Genomic DNA, 17312 nt, shown 5'->3' on the forward strand with positions numbered 1-17312 from the left:
CATGTTTTATAATACTTGACTCTGAAAATAAGAGTGTTAGATTATTTGTTATATTCACCTTTGGTTCTTGGTTGTCTTCCAGCAACAGGGGCTTAAAGTCATCGTCTGTCTCCTTCTTGGTGAAGAATTTGACAGTCACAGACACAAGTTCCTCAGTTCCTGTCGGAGATGGTGTCAAGGAAGATGATGATGGAACAAGCCTAATGCTGATTGCTCTGATAGAGGCTGATCTTGTTAAAGTGCCATCAACACTGGGCGGGTAGTTGTCTCCCACAACTAAAGGCAAGGTGTCAAACTTGATGTAAGTTGTTCCATTTTTTACTTGTAAAGTAATTAGATCTGAGGTAGGTGTAAAACCTTTCTGAAGGCCTTCTTCACCATCCATATTCTCCAAACAGTAACCTGCAAGGTAAATAAATCAGTAATCGTATGAAAGTCATGTATGTTTGTGCAAAAAGCTGTAAGAATGAAGTTTTGGTTGACTATAAGTTATTCTTAATTACCTTGAGTTGTTGATAGCTGATGACTTGTAGTGCTGCTGGTCTTGGTTGTTGTAGCGGTCGTTGGTGCTTTAGGTTTTAAGAAAAGTGCATAACAATTTAGAACATCAGGGATAAATATTATTCATTTTGGTTTTTACCCATATACACCATTGAGTGTTTATTACTGTATACTTGGTACTTACCTCAGTACTGTGAAAAAAATCACATACATATTACTCGGGTGGGAATATTCAGTGGCCAGAGGCAGTTCATTACGTTAATAAATTCTCAATAACAAAATCAAGTAGCAGAATTTGAACTCTGTCTGAGTTGAACAAACTGACCTGACTTTATAGTAGTTAAAAGATATTTTGTTAGTCTGTAGCAATGAAAGGATTCATTATGCATAACAAAAAACATTGCAAGTGTGAAGAGACAAATGGATTCGCTTACGAGGAGGACGGCCCTTGATGGTAGTAGTCGATAGCAAAGTGTCTCCTGTTGGCAAACCTAAAGGATTAATCAAAATATTTTTTAATGTTCAGAACACAACAGAATGAATCCATCCAAGATGCTCATACATTTTTCCTGGTATTATAGTAAACACATGCACTTGTTATCAAGACTCTTCTCTTAATAAGTACAATTATTTTACCTTTAGTTGTAGGGGATTTGGTTGTCACATATTCTGTTGTTGAAAACTCTGTAAAAGCAAAAGTTATTGTTCAATAATTAGTTGTTTGTAGAATATTACTATAGTAAAGGGCCAACGTGAATGTTGTAAAGAAATAGGTAATGTTTTAAAACCCTGTTTCAATGGAGAATAAGAAGAAATCACAATCCAACAAACCTAGTGGAAAACAGGATAAGATGTGTCAAAAATTACTTTGAGAAAAGTATTTCCATATGTGGTAATGTGCAATTTGTACCAAAACTTGTCTTTGTAATTGTCCAACAAAATTTAATGCTAAAACACTTTGGGGGGGGGGGGGTTCTTTACTTTGTAAACGAATGTGATTACCTTCAGCACATCCCAAGACAGTTAACTCAATAGTTGCTCCGCTGACACCTGAGACATCAATGAACCTGATCTGGAGTTCCTTTATACCTTCTAGTGATGGTTCGTTCATGGGAAATACCTTCATTTCTGATTGAATACCCTCAATAGACAAGGTAAACTGTGAACAGGAGAATGGAAGTTTTTGCTTTACTTCAAGATTCATAATCAATGAGCACATTGTTAAAAAATAAAAAGGAAAAAAATAAATAAAAGTGGATTAGTTAAAAACTGTTCTCACTCACCTCCGTGATTGTATTTTTGATCACCACTTGCTTGAAATCTTTCTCGTCTACTCTCTTTGCAAGTAATGTGAAAGTGAATTTGACTGACTGTGGTGGCGTTGATCCTGTCTTTGGTGTGGTCATTCCTTCTGCTTGTCCAGAAGTAACACTTGATGTGATTTTCTTCAAAGTGATCAGAACTCCACGAACATTGACATTACTATTGAACTTTCGCTCTAAAACAGCACTGTTGCCAACAGACTGCTCAATTGGCAACTCGGAAAATGTGAGAAAGCCTGACTCATCTGTGAAAAGATTTCCTCTTGTCTGGTCCTTTGTCTCTACACCGCTTTCGCTATCCATATTTTGAAGACAGTACCCTGAACAGACAGAAAGAGGTATTATTAACAATGAAAGTTTTTTAAAATCAGATCTAAGGTTACTACTATAGTAATGTTTACTCTTCAGAACATAAAACTGTATGTATTTACCCTCTGTTGTTGAAACCAGAGATGTTGTTGAGGTTGTTCGTTCTGTGGTTGTCTGAGTTGGTGTTGTAACTGCCACAGTGCTAGTTGATTCTTCGGTTGTCGTTGTTGGTGTTGTCACAGAGACTGCTGTAGTTGTTACCTGGGTTGTGGTGAATTCTGGGACAAAACAAAAAGAGGGGATTGGAATCAGTTTGATATACAAACAAAAGGACTAGGTCTTCAGACTTTTTATTTTTAAGGGTTGCCTATTTGTATCGTGCATTTGGAAAAAACAAATCATTTATCACGTACAACTAACAGGAATACTGTATTCCTGCTACTACGACTTACCTTCTGCACAGCCCAATACATGTAGTTCCAAAGTTGCAGACGAAACACCAGTGACCTCTAGGACAGTCACACGGAATGCCACAACCCCTTTAATGACTTCATTTCCAGTTTTTAAGAACTTCTGCAAGGGTTGATCACTGACTGGTGTGAATGTGATCACCTGTGGGGAGAGAATTATAAAGTGAACCTCAGAAATTACCCTTGATGCAACTTCTTCAGATATCTTCACATGTTTTATAATACTTGACTCTGAAAATAAGAGTGTTAGATTATTTGTTATATTCACCTTTGGTTCTTGGTTGTCTTCCAGCAACAGGGGCTTAAAGTCATCGTCTGTCTCCTTCTTGGTGAATAATTTGACAGTCACAGACACAAGTTCCTCAGTTCCTGTCGGAGATGGTGTCAAGGAAGATGATGATGGAACAAGCCTAATGCTGATTGCTCTGATAGAGGCTGATCTTGTTAAAGTGCCATCAACACTGGGCGGGTAGTTGTCTCCCACAACTAAAGGCAAGGTGTCGAACTTGATGTAAGTTGTTCCATTTTCTACTTGTAAAGTAATTAGATCTGAGGTAGGTGTAAAACCTTTCTGAAGGCCTTCTTCACCGTCCATATTCTCCAAACAGTAACCTGCAAGGTAAATAAATCAGTAATCGTATGAAAGTCATGTATGTTTGTGCAAAAAGCTGTAAAAATGAATGCTTGGTTGATTATCGGTTATTCTTAATTACCTGGAGTTGTTGATAGTTGAGGAGTTGTGGTGCTGACAGTACTGCTAGTTGTAGTTTGCGTAGTTGTTGAGACTTCTAAAACGGCAAGAAAGTACTGGTGTTAATTAATTCTATCTGTGGTGATACCTAATGTTAGCAAATGTGTATTGAGTGATCTGAAATCATAAAACCCTGGCAGACCAACCGAACAAATTTTTAGTCAAACTGAGTTTTATTGAGGGAAAAAGTTTTTTACTTGGTAAACGAATATAATTACCTTCAGCACATCCCAAGACAGTTAACTCAATAGTTGCTTCGCTGACACCTGAGACATCAACGAACTTGATCTGGAGTTCCTTTATACCTTCTAGTGATGGTTCGTTCATGGGAAATACCTTCACTTCTGATTGAATACCCTCAATAGTCAAGGTAAACTGTGAACAGGAGAATGGAAGTTTTTGCTTTACTTCAAGATTCATAATCAATGAGCACATTGTTAAAAAATAAAAAGGAAAAAAATAAATAAAAGTGGATTAGTTAAAAACTGTTCTCACTCACCTCCGTGATTGTATTTTTGATCACCACTTGCTTGAAATCTTTCTCGTCTACTCTCTTTGCAAGTAATGTGAAAGTGAATTTGACTGACTGTGGTGGCGTTGATCCTGTCTTTGGTGTGGTCATTCTTTCTGCTTGTCCAGAAGTAACACTTGATGTGATTTTCTTCAAAGTGATCAGAACTCCACGAACATTGACATTGCTATTGAACTTTCGCTCTAAAACAGCACTGTTGCCAACAGACTGCTCAATTGGCAACTCGGAAAATGTGAGAAAGCCTGACTCATCTGTGAAAAGATTTCCTCTTGTCTGGTCCTTTGTCTCTACACCGCTTTCGCTATCCATATTTTGAAGACAGTACCCTGAACAGCAAAAAATGGGTATTATTAACACTGAAAGTTTTTTTTTTATCAGATCTAAGGTTAATGCTATAGTCATTTTTATTTCTCAGAATATAAAACTGTATGTTTTTACCCTCTGTGGTTGAAACCAGAGATGTTGTTGAGGTTGTTGTTCGTTCTGTGGTTGTCTGAGTTGGTGTTGTAACTGCCACAGTGCTAGTTGATTCTTCGGTTGTCGTTGTTGGTGTTGTCACAGAGACTGCTGTAGTTGTTACCTGGGTTGTGGTGAATTCTGGGACAAAACAAAAAGAGGGGATTGGAATCAGTTTGATATACAAACAAAAGGACTAGGTCTTCAGACTTTTTATTTTTAAGGGTTGCCTATTTGTATCGTGCATTTGGAAAAAACAAATCATTTATCACGTACAACTAACAGGAATACTGTATTCCTGCTACTAAGTCTTACCTTCTGCACAGCCCAATACATGTAGTTCCAAAGTTGCAGACGAAACACCAGTGACCTCTAGGACAGTCACACGGAATGCCACAACCCCTTTAATGACTTCATTTCCAGTTTTTAAGAACTTCTGCAAGGGTTGATCACTGACTGGTGTGAATGTGATCACCTGTGGGGAGAGAATTATAAAGTGAACCTCAGAAATTACCCTTGATGCAACTTCTTCAGATATCTTCACATGTTTTATAATACTTGACTCTGAAAATAAGAGTGTTAGATTATTTGTTATATTCACCTTTGGTTCTTGGTTGTCTTCCAGCAACAGGGGCTTAAAGTCATCGTCTGTCTCCTTCTTGGTGAATAATTTGACAGTCACAGACACAAGTTCCTCAGTTCCTGACGGAGATGGTGTCAAGGAAGATGATGATGGAACAAGCCTAATGCTGATTGCTCTGATAGAGGCTGATCTTGTTAAAGTGCCATCAACACTGGGCGGGTAGTTGTCTCCCACAACTAAAGGCAAGGTGTCGAACTTGATGTAAGTTGTTCCATTTTCTACTTGTAAAGTAATTAGATCTGAGGTAGGTGTAAAACCTTTCTGAAGGCCTTCTTCACCATCCATATTCTCCAAACAGTAACCTGCAAGGTAAATAAATCAGTAATCGTATGAAAGTCATGTATGTTTGTGCAAAAAGCTGTAAAAATGAATGCTTGGTTGATTATCGGTTATTCTTAATTACCTGGAGTTGTTGATAGTTGAGGAGTTGTGGTGCTGACAGTACTGCTAGTTGTAGTTTGCGTAGTTGTTGAGACTTCTAAAACGGCAAGAAAGTACTGGTGTTAATTAATTCTATCTGTGGTGATACCTAATGTTAGCAAATGTGTATTGAGTGATCTGAAATCATAAAACCCTGGCAGACCAACCGAACAAATTTTTAGTCAAACTGAGTTTTATTGAGGGAAAAAGTTTTTTACTTGGTAAACGAATATAATTACCTTCAGCACATCCCAAGACAGTTAACTCAATAGTTGCTTCGCTGACACCTGAGACATCAATGAACTTGATCTGGAGTTCCTTTATACCTTCTAGTGATGGTTCGTTCATGGGAAATACCTTGACTTCTGATTGAATACCCTCAATAGTCAAGGTAAACTGTGAACAGGAGAATGGGAGTATCTGCTTTACTTCAAGATTCATAATCAATGAGCACATTGTTAAAAAATAAAAATGAAAAAAATAAATAAAAGTGGATTAGTTAAAAACTGTTCTCACTCACCTCCGTGATTGTATTTTTGATCACTACTTGCTTGAAATCTTTCTCGTCTACTCTCTTTGCAAGTAATGTGAAAGTGAATTTGACTGACTGTGGTGGCTTTGATCCTGTCTTTGGTGTGGTCATTCTTTCTGCTTGTCCAGAAGTAACACTTGATGTGATTTTCTTCAAAGTGATCAGAACTCCACGAACATTGACATTGCTATTGAACTTTCGCTCTAAAACAGCACTGTTGCCAACAGACTGCTCAATTGGCAACTCGGAAAATGTGAGAAAGCCTGACCCATCTGTGAAAAGATTTCCTCTTGTCTGGTCCTTTGTCTCTACACCGCTTTCGCTATCCATATTTTGAAGACAGTACCCTGAACAGACAGAAATGGGTATTATTAACACTGAAAGTTTTTTTTTTATCAGATCTAAGGTTATTGCTATAGTCATTTTTATTTCTCAGAATATAAAACTGTATGTCTTTACCCTCTGTGGTTGAAACCAGAGATGTTGTTGAGGTTGTTGTTCGTTCTGTGGTTGTCTGAGTTGGTGTTGTAACTGCCACAGTGCTAGTTGATTCTTCGGTTGTCGTTGTTGGTGTTGTCACAGAGACTGCTGTAGTTGTTACCTGGGTTGTGGTGAATTCTGGGACAAAACAAAAAGAGGGGATTGGAATCAGTTTGATATACAAACAAAAGGACTAGGTCTTCAGACTTTTTATTTTTAAGGGTTGCCTATTTGTATCGTGCATTTGGAAAAAACAAATCATTTATCACATACAACTAACAGGAATACTGTATTCCTGCTACTACGACTTACCTTCTGCACAGCCCAATACATGTAGTTCCAAAGTTGCAGACGAAACACCAGTGACCTCTAGGACAGTCACACGGAATGCCACCACCCCTTTAATGACTTCATTTCCAGTTTTTAAGAACTTCTGCAAGGGTTGATCACTGACTGGTGTGAATGTGATCACCTGTGGGGAGAGAATTATAAAGTGAACCTCACAAATTACCCTTGATGCAACTTCTTCAGATATCTTCACATGTTTTATAATACTTGACTCTGAAAATAAGAGTGTTAGATTATTTGTTATATTCACCTTTGGTTCTTGGTTGTCTTCCAGCAACAGGGGCTTAAAGTCATCGTCTGTCTCCTTCTTGGTGAAGAATTTGACAGTCACAGACACAAGTTCCTCAGTTCCTGTCGGAGATGGTGTCAAGGAAGATGATGATGGAACAAGCCTAATGCTGATTGCTCTGATAGAGGCTGATCTTGTTAAAGTGCCATCAACACTGGGCGGGTAGTTGTCTCCCACAACTAAAGGCAAGGTGTCAAACTTGATGTAAGTTGTTCCATTTTTTACTTGTAAAGTAATTAGATCTGAGGTAGGTGTAAAACCTTTCTGAAGGCCTTCTTCACCATCCATATTCTCCAAACAGTAACCTGCAAGGTAAATAAATCAGTAATCGTATGAAAGTCATGTATGTTTGTGCAAAAAGCTGTAAGAATGAAGTTTTGGTTGACTATAAGTTATTCTTAATTACCTTGAGTTGTTGATAGCTGATGACTTGTAGTGCTGCTGGTCTTGGTTGTTGTAGCGGTCGTTGGTGCTTTAGGTTTTAAGAAAAGTGCATAACAATTTAGAACATCAGGGATAAATATTATTCATTTTGGTTTTTACCCATATACACCATTGAGTGTTTATTACTGTATACTTGGTACTTACCTCAGTACTGTGAAAAAAATCACATACATATTACTCGGGTGGGAATATTCAGTGGCCAGAGGCAGTTCATTACGTTAATAAATTCTCAATAACAAAATCAAGTAGCAGAATTTGAACTCTGTCTGAGTTGAACAAACTGACCTGACTTTATAGTAGTTAAAAGATATTTTGTTAGTCTGTAGCAATGAAAGGATTCATTATGCATAACAAAAAACATTGCAAGTGTGAAGAGACAAATGGATTCGCTTACGAGGAGGACGGCCCTTGATGGTAGTAGTCGATAGCAAAGTGTCTCCTGTTGGCAAACCTAAAGGATTAATCAAAATATTTTTTAATGTTCAGAACACAACAGAATGAATCCATCCAAGATGCTCATACATTTTTCCTGGTATTATAGTAAACACATGCACTTGTTATCAAGACTCTTCTCTTAATAAGTACAATTATTTTACCTTTAGTTGTAGGGGATTTGGTTGTCACATATTCTGTTGTTGAAAACTCTGTAAAAGCAAAAGTTATTGTTCAATAATTAGTTGTTTGTAGAATATTACTATAGTAAAGGGCCAACGTGAATGTTGTAAAGAAATAGGTAATGTTTTAAAACCCTGTTTCAATGGAGAATAAGAAGAAATCACAATCTAACAAACCTAGTGGAAAACAGGATAAGATGTGTCAAAAATTACTTTGAGAAAAGTATTTCCATATGTGGTAATGTGCAATTTGTACCAAAACTTGTCTTTGTAATTGTCCAACAAAATTTAATGCTAAAACACTTTGGGGGGGGGGGGGGGGTTCTTTACTTTGTAAACGAATGTGATTACCTTCAGCACATCCCAAGACAGTTAACTCAATAGTTGCTCCGCTGACACCTGAGACATCAATGAACCTGATCTGGAGTTCCTTTATACCTTCTAGTGATGGTTCGTTCATGGGAAATACCTTCATTTCTGATTGAATACCCTCAATAGACAAGGTAAACTGTGAACAGGAGAATGGAAGTTTTTGCTTTACTTCAAGATTCATAATCAATGAGCACATTGTTAAAAAATAAAAAGGAAAAAAATAAATAAAAGTGGATTAGTTAAAAACTGTTCTCACTCACCTCCGTGATTGTATTTTTGATCACCACTTGCTTGAAATCTTTCTCGTCTACTCTCTTTGCAAGTAATGTGAAAGTGAATTTGACTGACTGTGGTGGCGTTGATCCTGTCTTTGGTGTGGTCATTCCTTCTGCTTGTCCAGAAGTAACACTTGATGTGATTTTCTTCAAAGTGATCAGAACTCCACGAACATTGACATTACTATTGAACTTTCGCTCTAAAACAGCACTGTTGCCAACAGACTGCTCAATTGGCAACTCGGAAAATGTGAGAAAGCCTGACTCATCTGTGAAAAGATTTCCTCTTGTCTGGTCCTTTGTCTCTACACCGCTTTCGCTATCCATATTTTGAAGACAGTACCCTGAACAGACAGAAAGAGGTATTATTAACAATGAAAGTTTTTTAAAATCAGATCTAAGGTTACTACTATAGTAATGTTTACTCTTCAGAACATAAAACTGTATGTATTTACCCTCTGTTGTTGAAACCAGAGATGTTGTTGAGGTTGTTCGTTCTGTGGTTGTCTGAGTTGGTGTTGTAACTGCCACAGTGCTAGTTGATTCTTCGGTTGTCGTTGTTGGTGTTGTCACAGAGACTGCTGTAGTTGTTACCTGGGTTGTGGTGAATTCTGGGACAAAACAAAAAGAGGGGATTGGAATCAGTTTGATATACAAACAAAAGGACTAGGTCTTCAGACTTTTTATTTTTAAGGGTTGCCTATTTGTATCGTGCATTTGGAAAAAACAAATCATTTATCACGTACAACTAACAGGAATACTGTATTCCTGCTACTACGACTTACCTTCTGCACAGCCCAATACATGTAGTTCCAAAGTTGCAGACGAAACACCAGTGACCTCTAGGACAGTCACACGGAATGCCACAACCCCTTTAATGACTTCATTTCCAGTTTTTAAGAACTTCTGCAAGGGTTGATCACTGACTGGTGTGAATGTGATCACCTGTGGGGAGAGAATTATAAAGTGAACCTCAGAAATTACCCTTGATGCAACTTCTTCAGATATCTTCACATGTTTTATAATACTTGACTCTGAAAATAAGAGTGTTAGATTATTTGTTATATTCACCTTTGGTTCTTGGTTGTCTTCCAGCAACAGGGGCTTAAAGTCATCGTCTGTCTCCTTCTTGGTGAATAATTTGACAGTCACAGACACAAGTTCCTCAGTTCCTGACGGAGATGGTGTCGAGGAAGATGATGATGGAACAAGCCTAATGCTGATTGCTCTGATAGAGGCTGATCTTGTTAAAGTGCCATCAACACTGGGCGGGTAGTTGTCTCCCACAACTAAAGGCAAGGTGTCGAACTTGATGTAAGTTGTTCCATTTTCTACTTGTAAAGTAATTAGATCTGAGGTAGGTGTAAAACCTTTCTGAAGGCCTTCTTCACCATCCATATTCTCCAAACAGTAACCTGCAAGGTAAATAAATCAGTAATCGTATGAAAGTCATGTATGTTTGTGCAAAAAGCTGTAAAAATGAATGCTTGGTTGATTATCGGTTATTCTTAATTACCTGGAGTTGTTGATAGTTGAGGAGTTGTGGTGCTGACAGTACTGCTAGTTGTAGTTTGCGTAGTTGTTGAGACTTCTAAAACGGCAAGAAAGTACTGGTGTTAATTAATTCTATCTGTGGTGATACCTAATGCTAGCAAATGTGTATTGAGTGATCTGAAATCATAAAACCCTGGCAGACCAAATGAACAAATTTTTAGTCAAACTGAGTTTTATTGAGGGAAAAAGTTTTTTACTTGGTAAACGAATATAATTACCTTCAGCACATCCCAAGACAGTTAACTCAATAGTTGCTCCGCTGACACCTGAGACATCAATAAACCTGATCTGGAGTTCCTTTATACCTTCTAGTGATGGTTCGTTCATGGGAAATACCTTCACTTCTGATTGAATACCCTCAATAGACAAGGTAAACTGTGAACAGGAGAATGGGAGTATGTGCTTTACTTCAAGATTCATAATCAATGAGCACATTGTTAAAAAATAAAAAGGAAAAAAAATAAATAAAAGTGGATTAGTTAAAAACTGTTCTCACTCACCTCCGTGATTGTATTTTTGATCACCACTTGCTTGAAATCTTTCTCGTCTACTCTCTTTGCAAGTAATGTGAAAGTGAATTTGACTGACTGTGGTGGCGTTGATCCTGTCTTTGGTGTGGTCATTCCTTCTGCTTGTCCAGAAGTAACACTTGATGTGATTTTCTTCAAAGTGATCAGAACTCCACGAACATTGACATTGCTATTGAACTTTCGCTCTAAAACAGCACTGTTGCCAACAGACTGCTCAATTGGCAACTCGGAAAATGTGAGAAAGCCTGACTCATCTGTGAAAAGATTTCCTCTTGTCTGGTCCTTCGTCTCTACACCGCTTTCGCTATCCATATTTTGAAGACAGTACCCTGAATGAACAGAAATGGGTATTATTAACAATGAAAGTTTTTTTAAATCAGATCTAAGGTTACTACTATAGTAATGTTTACTCTTCAGAACATAAAACTGTATGTATTTACCCTCTGTTGTTGAAACCAGAGATGTTGTTGAGGTTGTTGTTCGTTCTGTGGTTGTCTGAGTTGGTGTTGTAACTGCCACAGTGCTAGTTGATTCTTCGGTTGTCGTTGTTGGTGTTGTCACAGAGACTGCTGTAGTTGTTACCTGGGTTGTGGTGAATTCTGGGACAAAACAAAAAGAGGGGATTGGAATCAGTTTGATATACAAACAAAAGGACTAGGTCTTTAGACTTTTTATTTTTAAGGGTTGCCTATTTGTATCGTGAATTTGGAAAAAACAAATCATTTATCACGTACAACTAACAGGAATACTGTATTCCTGCTACTACGACTTACCTTCTGCACAGCCCAATACATGTAGTTCCAAAGTTGCAGACGAAACACCAGTGACCTCTAGGACAGTCACACGGAATGCCACAACCCCTTTAATGACTTCATTTCCAATTTTTAAGAACTTCTGCAAGGGTTGATCACTGACTGGTGTGAATGTGATCACCTGTGGGGAGAGAATTATAAAGTGAACCTCAGAAATTACCCTTGATGCAAATTCTTCAGATATCTTCACATGTTTTATAATACTTGACTCTGAAAATAAGAGTGTTAGATTATTTGTTATATTCACCTTTGGTTCTTGGTTGTCTTCCAGCAACAGGGGCTTAAAGTCATCGTCTGTCTCCTTCTTGGTGAAGAATTTGACAGTCACAGACACAAGTTCCTCAGTTCCTGACGGAGATGGTGTCGAGGAAGATGATGATGGAACAAGCCTAATGCTGATTGCTCTGATAGAGGCTGATCTTGTTAAAGTGCCATCAACACTGGGCGGGTAGTTGTCTCCCACAACTAAAGGCAAGGTGTCGAACTTGATGTAAGTTGTTCCATTTTCTACTTGTAAAGTAATTAGATCTGAGGTAGGTGTAAAACCTTTCTGAAGGCCTTCTTCACCATCCATATTCTCCAAACAGTAACCTGCAAGGTAAATAAATCAGTAATCGTATGAAAGTCATGTATGTTTGTGCAAAAAGCTGTAAAAATGAATGCTTGGTTGATTATCGGTTATTCTTAATTACCTGGAGTTGTTGATAGTTGAGGAGTTGTGGTGCTGACAGTACTGCTAGTTGTAGTTTGTGTAGTTGTTGAGACTTCTAAAACGGCAAGAAAGTACTGGTGTTAATTAATTCTATCTGTGGTGATACCTAATGTTAGCAAATGTGTATTGAGTGATCTGAAATCATAAAACCCTGGCAGACCAACCGAACAAATTTTTAGTCAAACTGAGTTTTATTGAGGGAAAAAGTTTTTTACTTGGTAAACGAATATAATTACCTTCAGCACATCCCAAGACAGTTAACTCAATAGTTGCTTCGCTGACACCTGAGACATCAATGAACTTGATCTGGAGTTCCTTTATACCTTCTAGTGATGGTTCGTTCATGGGAAATACCTTGACTTCTGATTGAATACCCTCAATAGTCAAGGTAAACTGTGAACAGGAGAATGGGAGTATCTGCTTTACTTCAAGATTCATAATCAATGAGCACATTGTTAAAAAATAAAAATGAAAAAAATAAATAAAAGTGGATTAGTTAAAAACTGTTCTCACTCACCTCCGTGATTGTATTTTTGATCACCACTTGCTTGAAATCTTTCTCGTCTACTCTCTTTGCAAGTAATGTGAAAGTGAATTTGACTGACTGTGGTGGCTTTGATCCTGTCTTTGGTGTGGTCATTCTTTCTGCTTGTCCAGAAGTAACACTTGATGTGATTTTCTTCAAAGTGATCAGAACTCCACGAACATTGACATTGCTATTGAACTTTCGCTCTAAAACAGCACTGTTGCCAACAGACTGCTCAATTGGCAACTCGGAAAATGTGAGAAAGCCTGACTCATCTGTGAAAAGATTTCCATTTGTCTGGTCCTTTGTCTCTACACCGCTTTCGCTATCCATATTTTGAAGACAGTACCCTGAACAGACAGAAATGGGTTTTATTAACACTGAAAGTTTTTTTTTTATCAGATCTAAGGTTATTGCTATAGTCATTTTTATTTCTCAGAATATAAAACTGTATGTCTTTACCCTCTGTGGTTGAAACCAGAGATGTTGTTGAGGTTGTTGTTCGTTCTGTGGTTGTCTGAGTTGGTGTTGTAACTGCCACAGTGCTAGTTGATTCTTCGGTTGTCGTTGTTGGTGTTGTCACAGAGACTGCTGTAGTTGTTACCTGGGTTGTGGTGAATTCTGGGACAAAACAAAAAGAGGGGATTGGAATCAGTTTGATATACAAACAAAAGGACTAGGTCTTTAGACTTTTTATTTTTAAGGGTTGCCTATTTGTATCGTGAATTTGGAAAAAACAAATCATTTATCACGTACAACTAACAGGAATACTGTATTCCTGCTACTACGACTTACCTTCTGCACAGCCCAATACATGTAGTTCCAAAGTTGCAGACGAAACACCAGTGACCTCTAGGACAGTCACACGGAATGCCACAACCCCTTTAATGACTTCATTTCCAGTTTTTAAGAACTTCTGCAAGGGTTGATCACTGACTGGTGTGAATGTGATCACCTGTGAGGAGAGAATTATAAAGTGAACCTCAGAAATTACCCTTGATGCAACTTCTTCAGATATCTTCACATGTTTTATAATACTTGACTCTGAAAATAAGAGTGTTAGATTATTTGTTATATTCACCTTTGGTTCTTGGTTGTCTTCCAGCAACAGGGGCTTAAAGTCATCGTCTGTCTCCTTCTTGGTGAAGAATTTGACAGTCACAGACACAAGTTCCTCAGTTCCTGACGGAGATGGTGTCGAGGAAGATGATGATGGAACAAGCCTAATGCTGATTGCTCTGATAGAGGCTGATCTTGTTAAAGTGCCATCAACACTGGGCGGGTAGTTGTCTCCCACAACTAAAGGCAAGGTGTCGAACTTGATGTAAGTTGTTCCATTTTCTACTTGTAAAGTAATTAGATCAGAGGTAGGTGTAAAACCTTTCTGAAGGCCTTCTTCACCATCCATATTCTCCAAACAGTAACCTGCAAGGTAAATAAATCAGTAATCGTATGAAAGTCATGTATGTTTGTGCAAAAAGCTGTAAGAATGAAGTTTTGGTTGACTATAAGTTATTCTTAATTACCTTGAGTTGTTGATAGCTGATGACTTGTAGTGCTGCTGGTCTTGGTTGTTGTAGCGGTCGTTGGTGCTTTAGGTTTTATGAAAAGTGCATAACAATTTAGAACATCAGGGATAAATATTATTCATTTTGGTTTTTACCCATATACACCATTGAGTGTTTATTACTGTATACTTGGTACTTACCTCAGTACTGTGAAAAAAATCACATACATATTACTCGGGTGGGAATATTCAGTGGCCAGAGGCAGTTCATTACGTTAATAAATTCTCAATAACAAAATCAAGTAGCAAAATTTGAACTCTGTCTGAGTTGAACAAACTGACCTGACTTTATAGTAGTTAAAAGATATTTTGTTAGTCTGTAGCAATGAAAGGATTCATTATGCATAACAAAAAACATTGCAAGTGTGAAGAGACAAATGGATTCGCTTACGAGGAGGACGGCCCTTGATGGTAGTAGTCGATAGCAAAGTGTCTCCTGTTGGCAAACCTAAAGGATTAATCAAAATATTTTTTAATGTTCAGAACACAACAGAATGAATCCATCCAAGATGCTCATACATTTTTCCTGGTATTATAGTAAACACATGCACTTGTTATCAAGACTCTTCTCTTAATAAGTACAATTATTTTACCTTTAGTTGTAGGGGATTTGGTTGTCACATATTCTGTTGTTGAAAACTCTGTAAAAGCAAAAGTTATTGTTCAATAATTAGTTGTTTGTAGAATATTACTATAGTAAAGGGTTAACGTGAATGTTGTAAAGAAATAGGTAATGTTTTAAAACCCTGTTTCAATGGAGAATAAGAAGAAATCACAAACCAACAAACCTAGTGGATAACAGGATAAGATGTGTCAAAAATTACTTTGAGAAAAGTATTTCCATATGTGGTAATGTGCAATTTGTACCAAAACTTGTCTTTGTAATTGTCCAACAAAATTTAATGCTAAAACACTTTGGGGGGGGGGGGGGGTTCTTTACTTTGTAAACGAATGTGATTACCTTCAGCACATCCCAAGACAGTTAACTCAATAGTTGCTCCGCTGACACCTGAGACATCAATGAACCTGATCTGGAGTTCCTTTATACCTTCTAGTGATGGTTCGTTCATGGGAAATACCTTCATTTCTGATTGAATACCCTCAATAGACAAGGTAAACTGTGAACAGGAGAATGGAAGTTTTTGCTTTACTTCAAGATTCATAATCAATGAGCAAATTGTTAAAAAATAAAAAGGAAAAAAATAAATAAAAGTGGAGTAGTTAAAAACTGTTCTCACTCACCTCCGTGATTGTATTTTTGATCACCACTTGCTTGAAATCTTTCTCGTCTACTCTCTTAGCAAGTAATGTGAAAGTGAATTTGACTGACTGTGGTGTTGTTGATCCTGTCTTTGGTGTGGTCATTCCTTCTGCTTGTCCAGAAGTAACACTTGATGTGATTTTCTTCAAAGTGATCAGAACTCCACGAACATTGACATTGCTATTGAACTTTCGCTCTAAAACAGCACTGTTGCCAACAGACTGCTCAATTGGCAACTCGGAAAATGTGAGAAAGCCTGACTCATCTGTGAAAAGATTTCCTCTTGTCTGGTCCTTTGTCTCTACACCGCTTTCGCTATCCATATTTTGAAGACAGTACCCTGAATGAACAGAAATGGGTACTATTAACAATGAAAGTTTTTTAAAATCAGATCTAAGGTTACTACTATAGTAATGTTTACTCTTCAGAACATAAAACTGTATGTATTTACCCTCTGTTGTTGAAACCAGAGATGTTGTTGAGGTTGTTGTTCGTTCTGTGGTTGTCTGAGTTGGTGTTGTAACTGCCACAGTGCTAGTTGATTCTTCGGTTGTCGTTGTTGGTGTTGTCACAGAGACTGCTGTAGTTGTTACCTGGGTTGTGGTGAATTCTGGGACAAAACAAAAAGAGGGGATTGGAATCAGTTTGATATACAAACAAAAGGACTAGGTCTTCAGACTTTTTATTTTTAAGGGTTGCCTATTTGTATCGTGCATTTGGAAAAAACAAATCATTTATCACGTACAACTAACAGGAATACTGTATTCCTGCTACTACGACTTACCTTCTGCACAGCCCAATACATGTAGTTCCAAAGTTGCAGACGAAACACCAGTGACCTCTAGGACAGTCACACGGAATGCCACAACCCCTTTAATGACTTCATTTCCAGTTTTTAAGAACTTCTGCAAGGGTTGATCACTGACTGGTGTGAATGTGATCACCTGTGGGGAGAGAATTATAAAGTGAACCTCAGAAATTACCCTTGATGCAACTTCTTCAGATATCTTCACATGTTTTATAATACTTGACTCTGAAAATAAGAGTGTTAGATTATTTGTTATATTCACCTTTGGTTCTTGGTTGTCTTCCAGCAACAGGGGCTTAAAGTCATCGTCTGTCTCCTTCTTGGTGAATAATTTGACAGTCACAGACACAAGTTCCTCAGTTCCTGACGGAGATGGTGTCGAGGAAGATGATGATGGAACAAGCCTAATGCTGATTGCTCTGATAGAGGCTGATCTTGTTAAAGTGCCATCAACACTGGGCGGGTAGTTGTCTCCCACAACTAAAGGCAAGGTGTCGAACTTGATGTAAGTTGTTCCATTTTCTACTTGTAAAGTAATTAGATCTGAGGTAGGTGTAAAACCTTTCTGAAGGCCTTCTTCACCATCCATATTCTCCAAACAGTAACCTGCAAGGTAAATAAATCAGTAATCGTATGAAAGTCATGTATGTTTGTGCAAAAAGCTGTAAAAATGAATGCTTGGTTGATTATCGGTTATTCTTAATTACCTGGAGTTGTTGATAGTTGAGGAGTTGTGGTGCTGACAGTACTGCTAGTTGTAGTTTGCGTAGTTGTTGAGACTTCT

General features: G+C 37.7%; 1 protein-coding gene across 1 annotated transcript in view; it reads right to left on the minus strand.

The window, feature by feature from the left end:
- LOC139949164 (uncharacterized) overlaps positions 1-17312 on the minus strand; it is a 53565-nt gene that overhangs the window by 10021 nt on the left and 26232 nt on the right. The window contains exons 69-111 of the mRNA XM_071947564.1: positions 17236-17310; positions 16791-17134; positions 16505-16664; positions 16172-16330; positions 15702-16060; positions 15400-15577; positions 14419-14484; positions 13974-14317; positions 13688-13847; positions 13355-13513; positions 12884-13242; positions 12603-12759; positions 12347-12421; positions 11902-12245; positions 11616-11775; positions 11283-11441; positions 10813-11171; positions 10531-10687; positions 10275-10349; positions 9830-10173; positions 9544-9703; positions 9214-9369; positions 8744-9102; positions 8442-8619; positions 7460-7525; positions 7015-7358; positions 6729-6888; positions 6469-6554; positions 5644-5800; positions 5388-5462; positions 4943-5286; positions 4657-4816; positions 4324-4482; positions 3853-4211; positions 3572-3728; positions 3316-3390; positions 2871-3214; positions 2585-2744; positions 2255-2410; positions 1785-2143; positions 1483-1660; positions 504-569; positions 59-402 (exon numbers count right to left, since the gene is read on the minus strand). Of these exons, the coding sequence (XP_071803665.1) occupies positions 59-402; positions 504-569; positions 1483-1660; positions 1785-2143; positions 2255-2410; positions 2585-2744; positions 2871-3214; positions 3316-3390; positions 3572-3728; positions 3853-4211; positions 4324-4482; positions 4657-4816; positions 4943-5286; positions 5388-5462; positions 5644-5800; positions 6469-6554; positions 6729-6888; positions 7015-7358; positions 7460-7525; positions 8442-8619; positions 8744-9102; positions 9214-9369; positions 9544-9703; positions 9830-10173; positions 10275-10349; positions 10531-10687; positions 10813-11171; positions 11283-11441; positions 11616-11775; positions 11902-12245; positions 12347-12421; positions 12603-12759; positions 12884-13242; positions 13355-13513; positions 13688-13847; positions 13974-14317; positions 14419-14484; positions 15400-15577; positions 15702-16060; positions 16172-16330; positions 16505-16664; positions 16791-17134; positions 17236-17310 (8795 nt within the window). The remainder of the gene's footprint in view (positions 1-58; positions 403-503; positions 570-1482; positions 1661-1784; positions 2144-2254; positions 2411-2584; positions 2745-2870; positions 3215-3315; positions 3391-3571; positions 3729-3852; positions 4212-4323; positions 4483-4656; positions 4817-4942; positions 5287-5387; positions 5463-5643; positions 5801-6468; positions 6555-6728; positions 6889-7014; positions 7359-7459; positions 7526-8441; positions 8620-8743; positions 9103-9213; positions 9370-9543; positions 9704-9829; positions 10174-10274; positions 10350-10530; positions 10688-10812; positions 11172-11282; positions 11442-11615; positions 11776-11901; positions 12246-12346; positions 12422-12602; positions 12760-12883; positions 13243-13354; positions 13514-13687; positions 13848-13973; positions 14318-14418; positions 14485-15399; positions 15578-15701; positions 16061-16171; positions 16331-16504; positions 16665-16790; positions 17135-17235; positions 17311-17312) is intronic.

The sequence above is a fragment of the Asterias amurensis genome, chromosome 16 (genome assembly GCF_032118995.1).
Source record: "Asterias amurensis chromosome 16, ASM3211899v1".
In the NCBI taxonomy this organism is placed as follows: domain Eukaryota; kingdom Metazoa; phylum Echinodermata; class Asteroidea; order Forcipulatida; family Asteriidae; genus Asterias; species Asterias amurensis.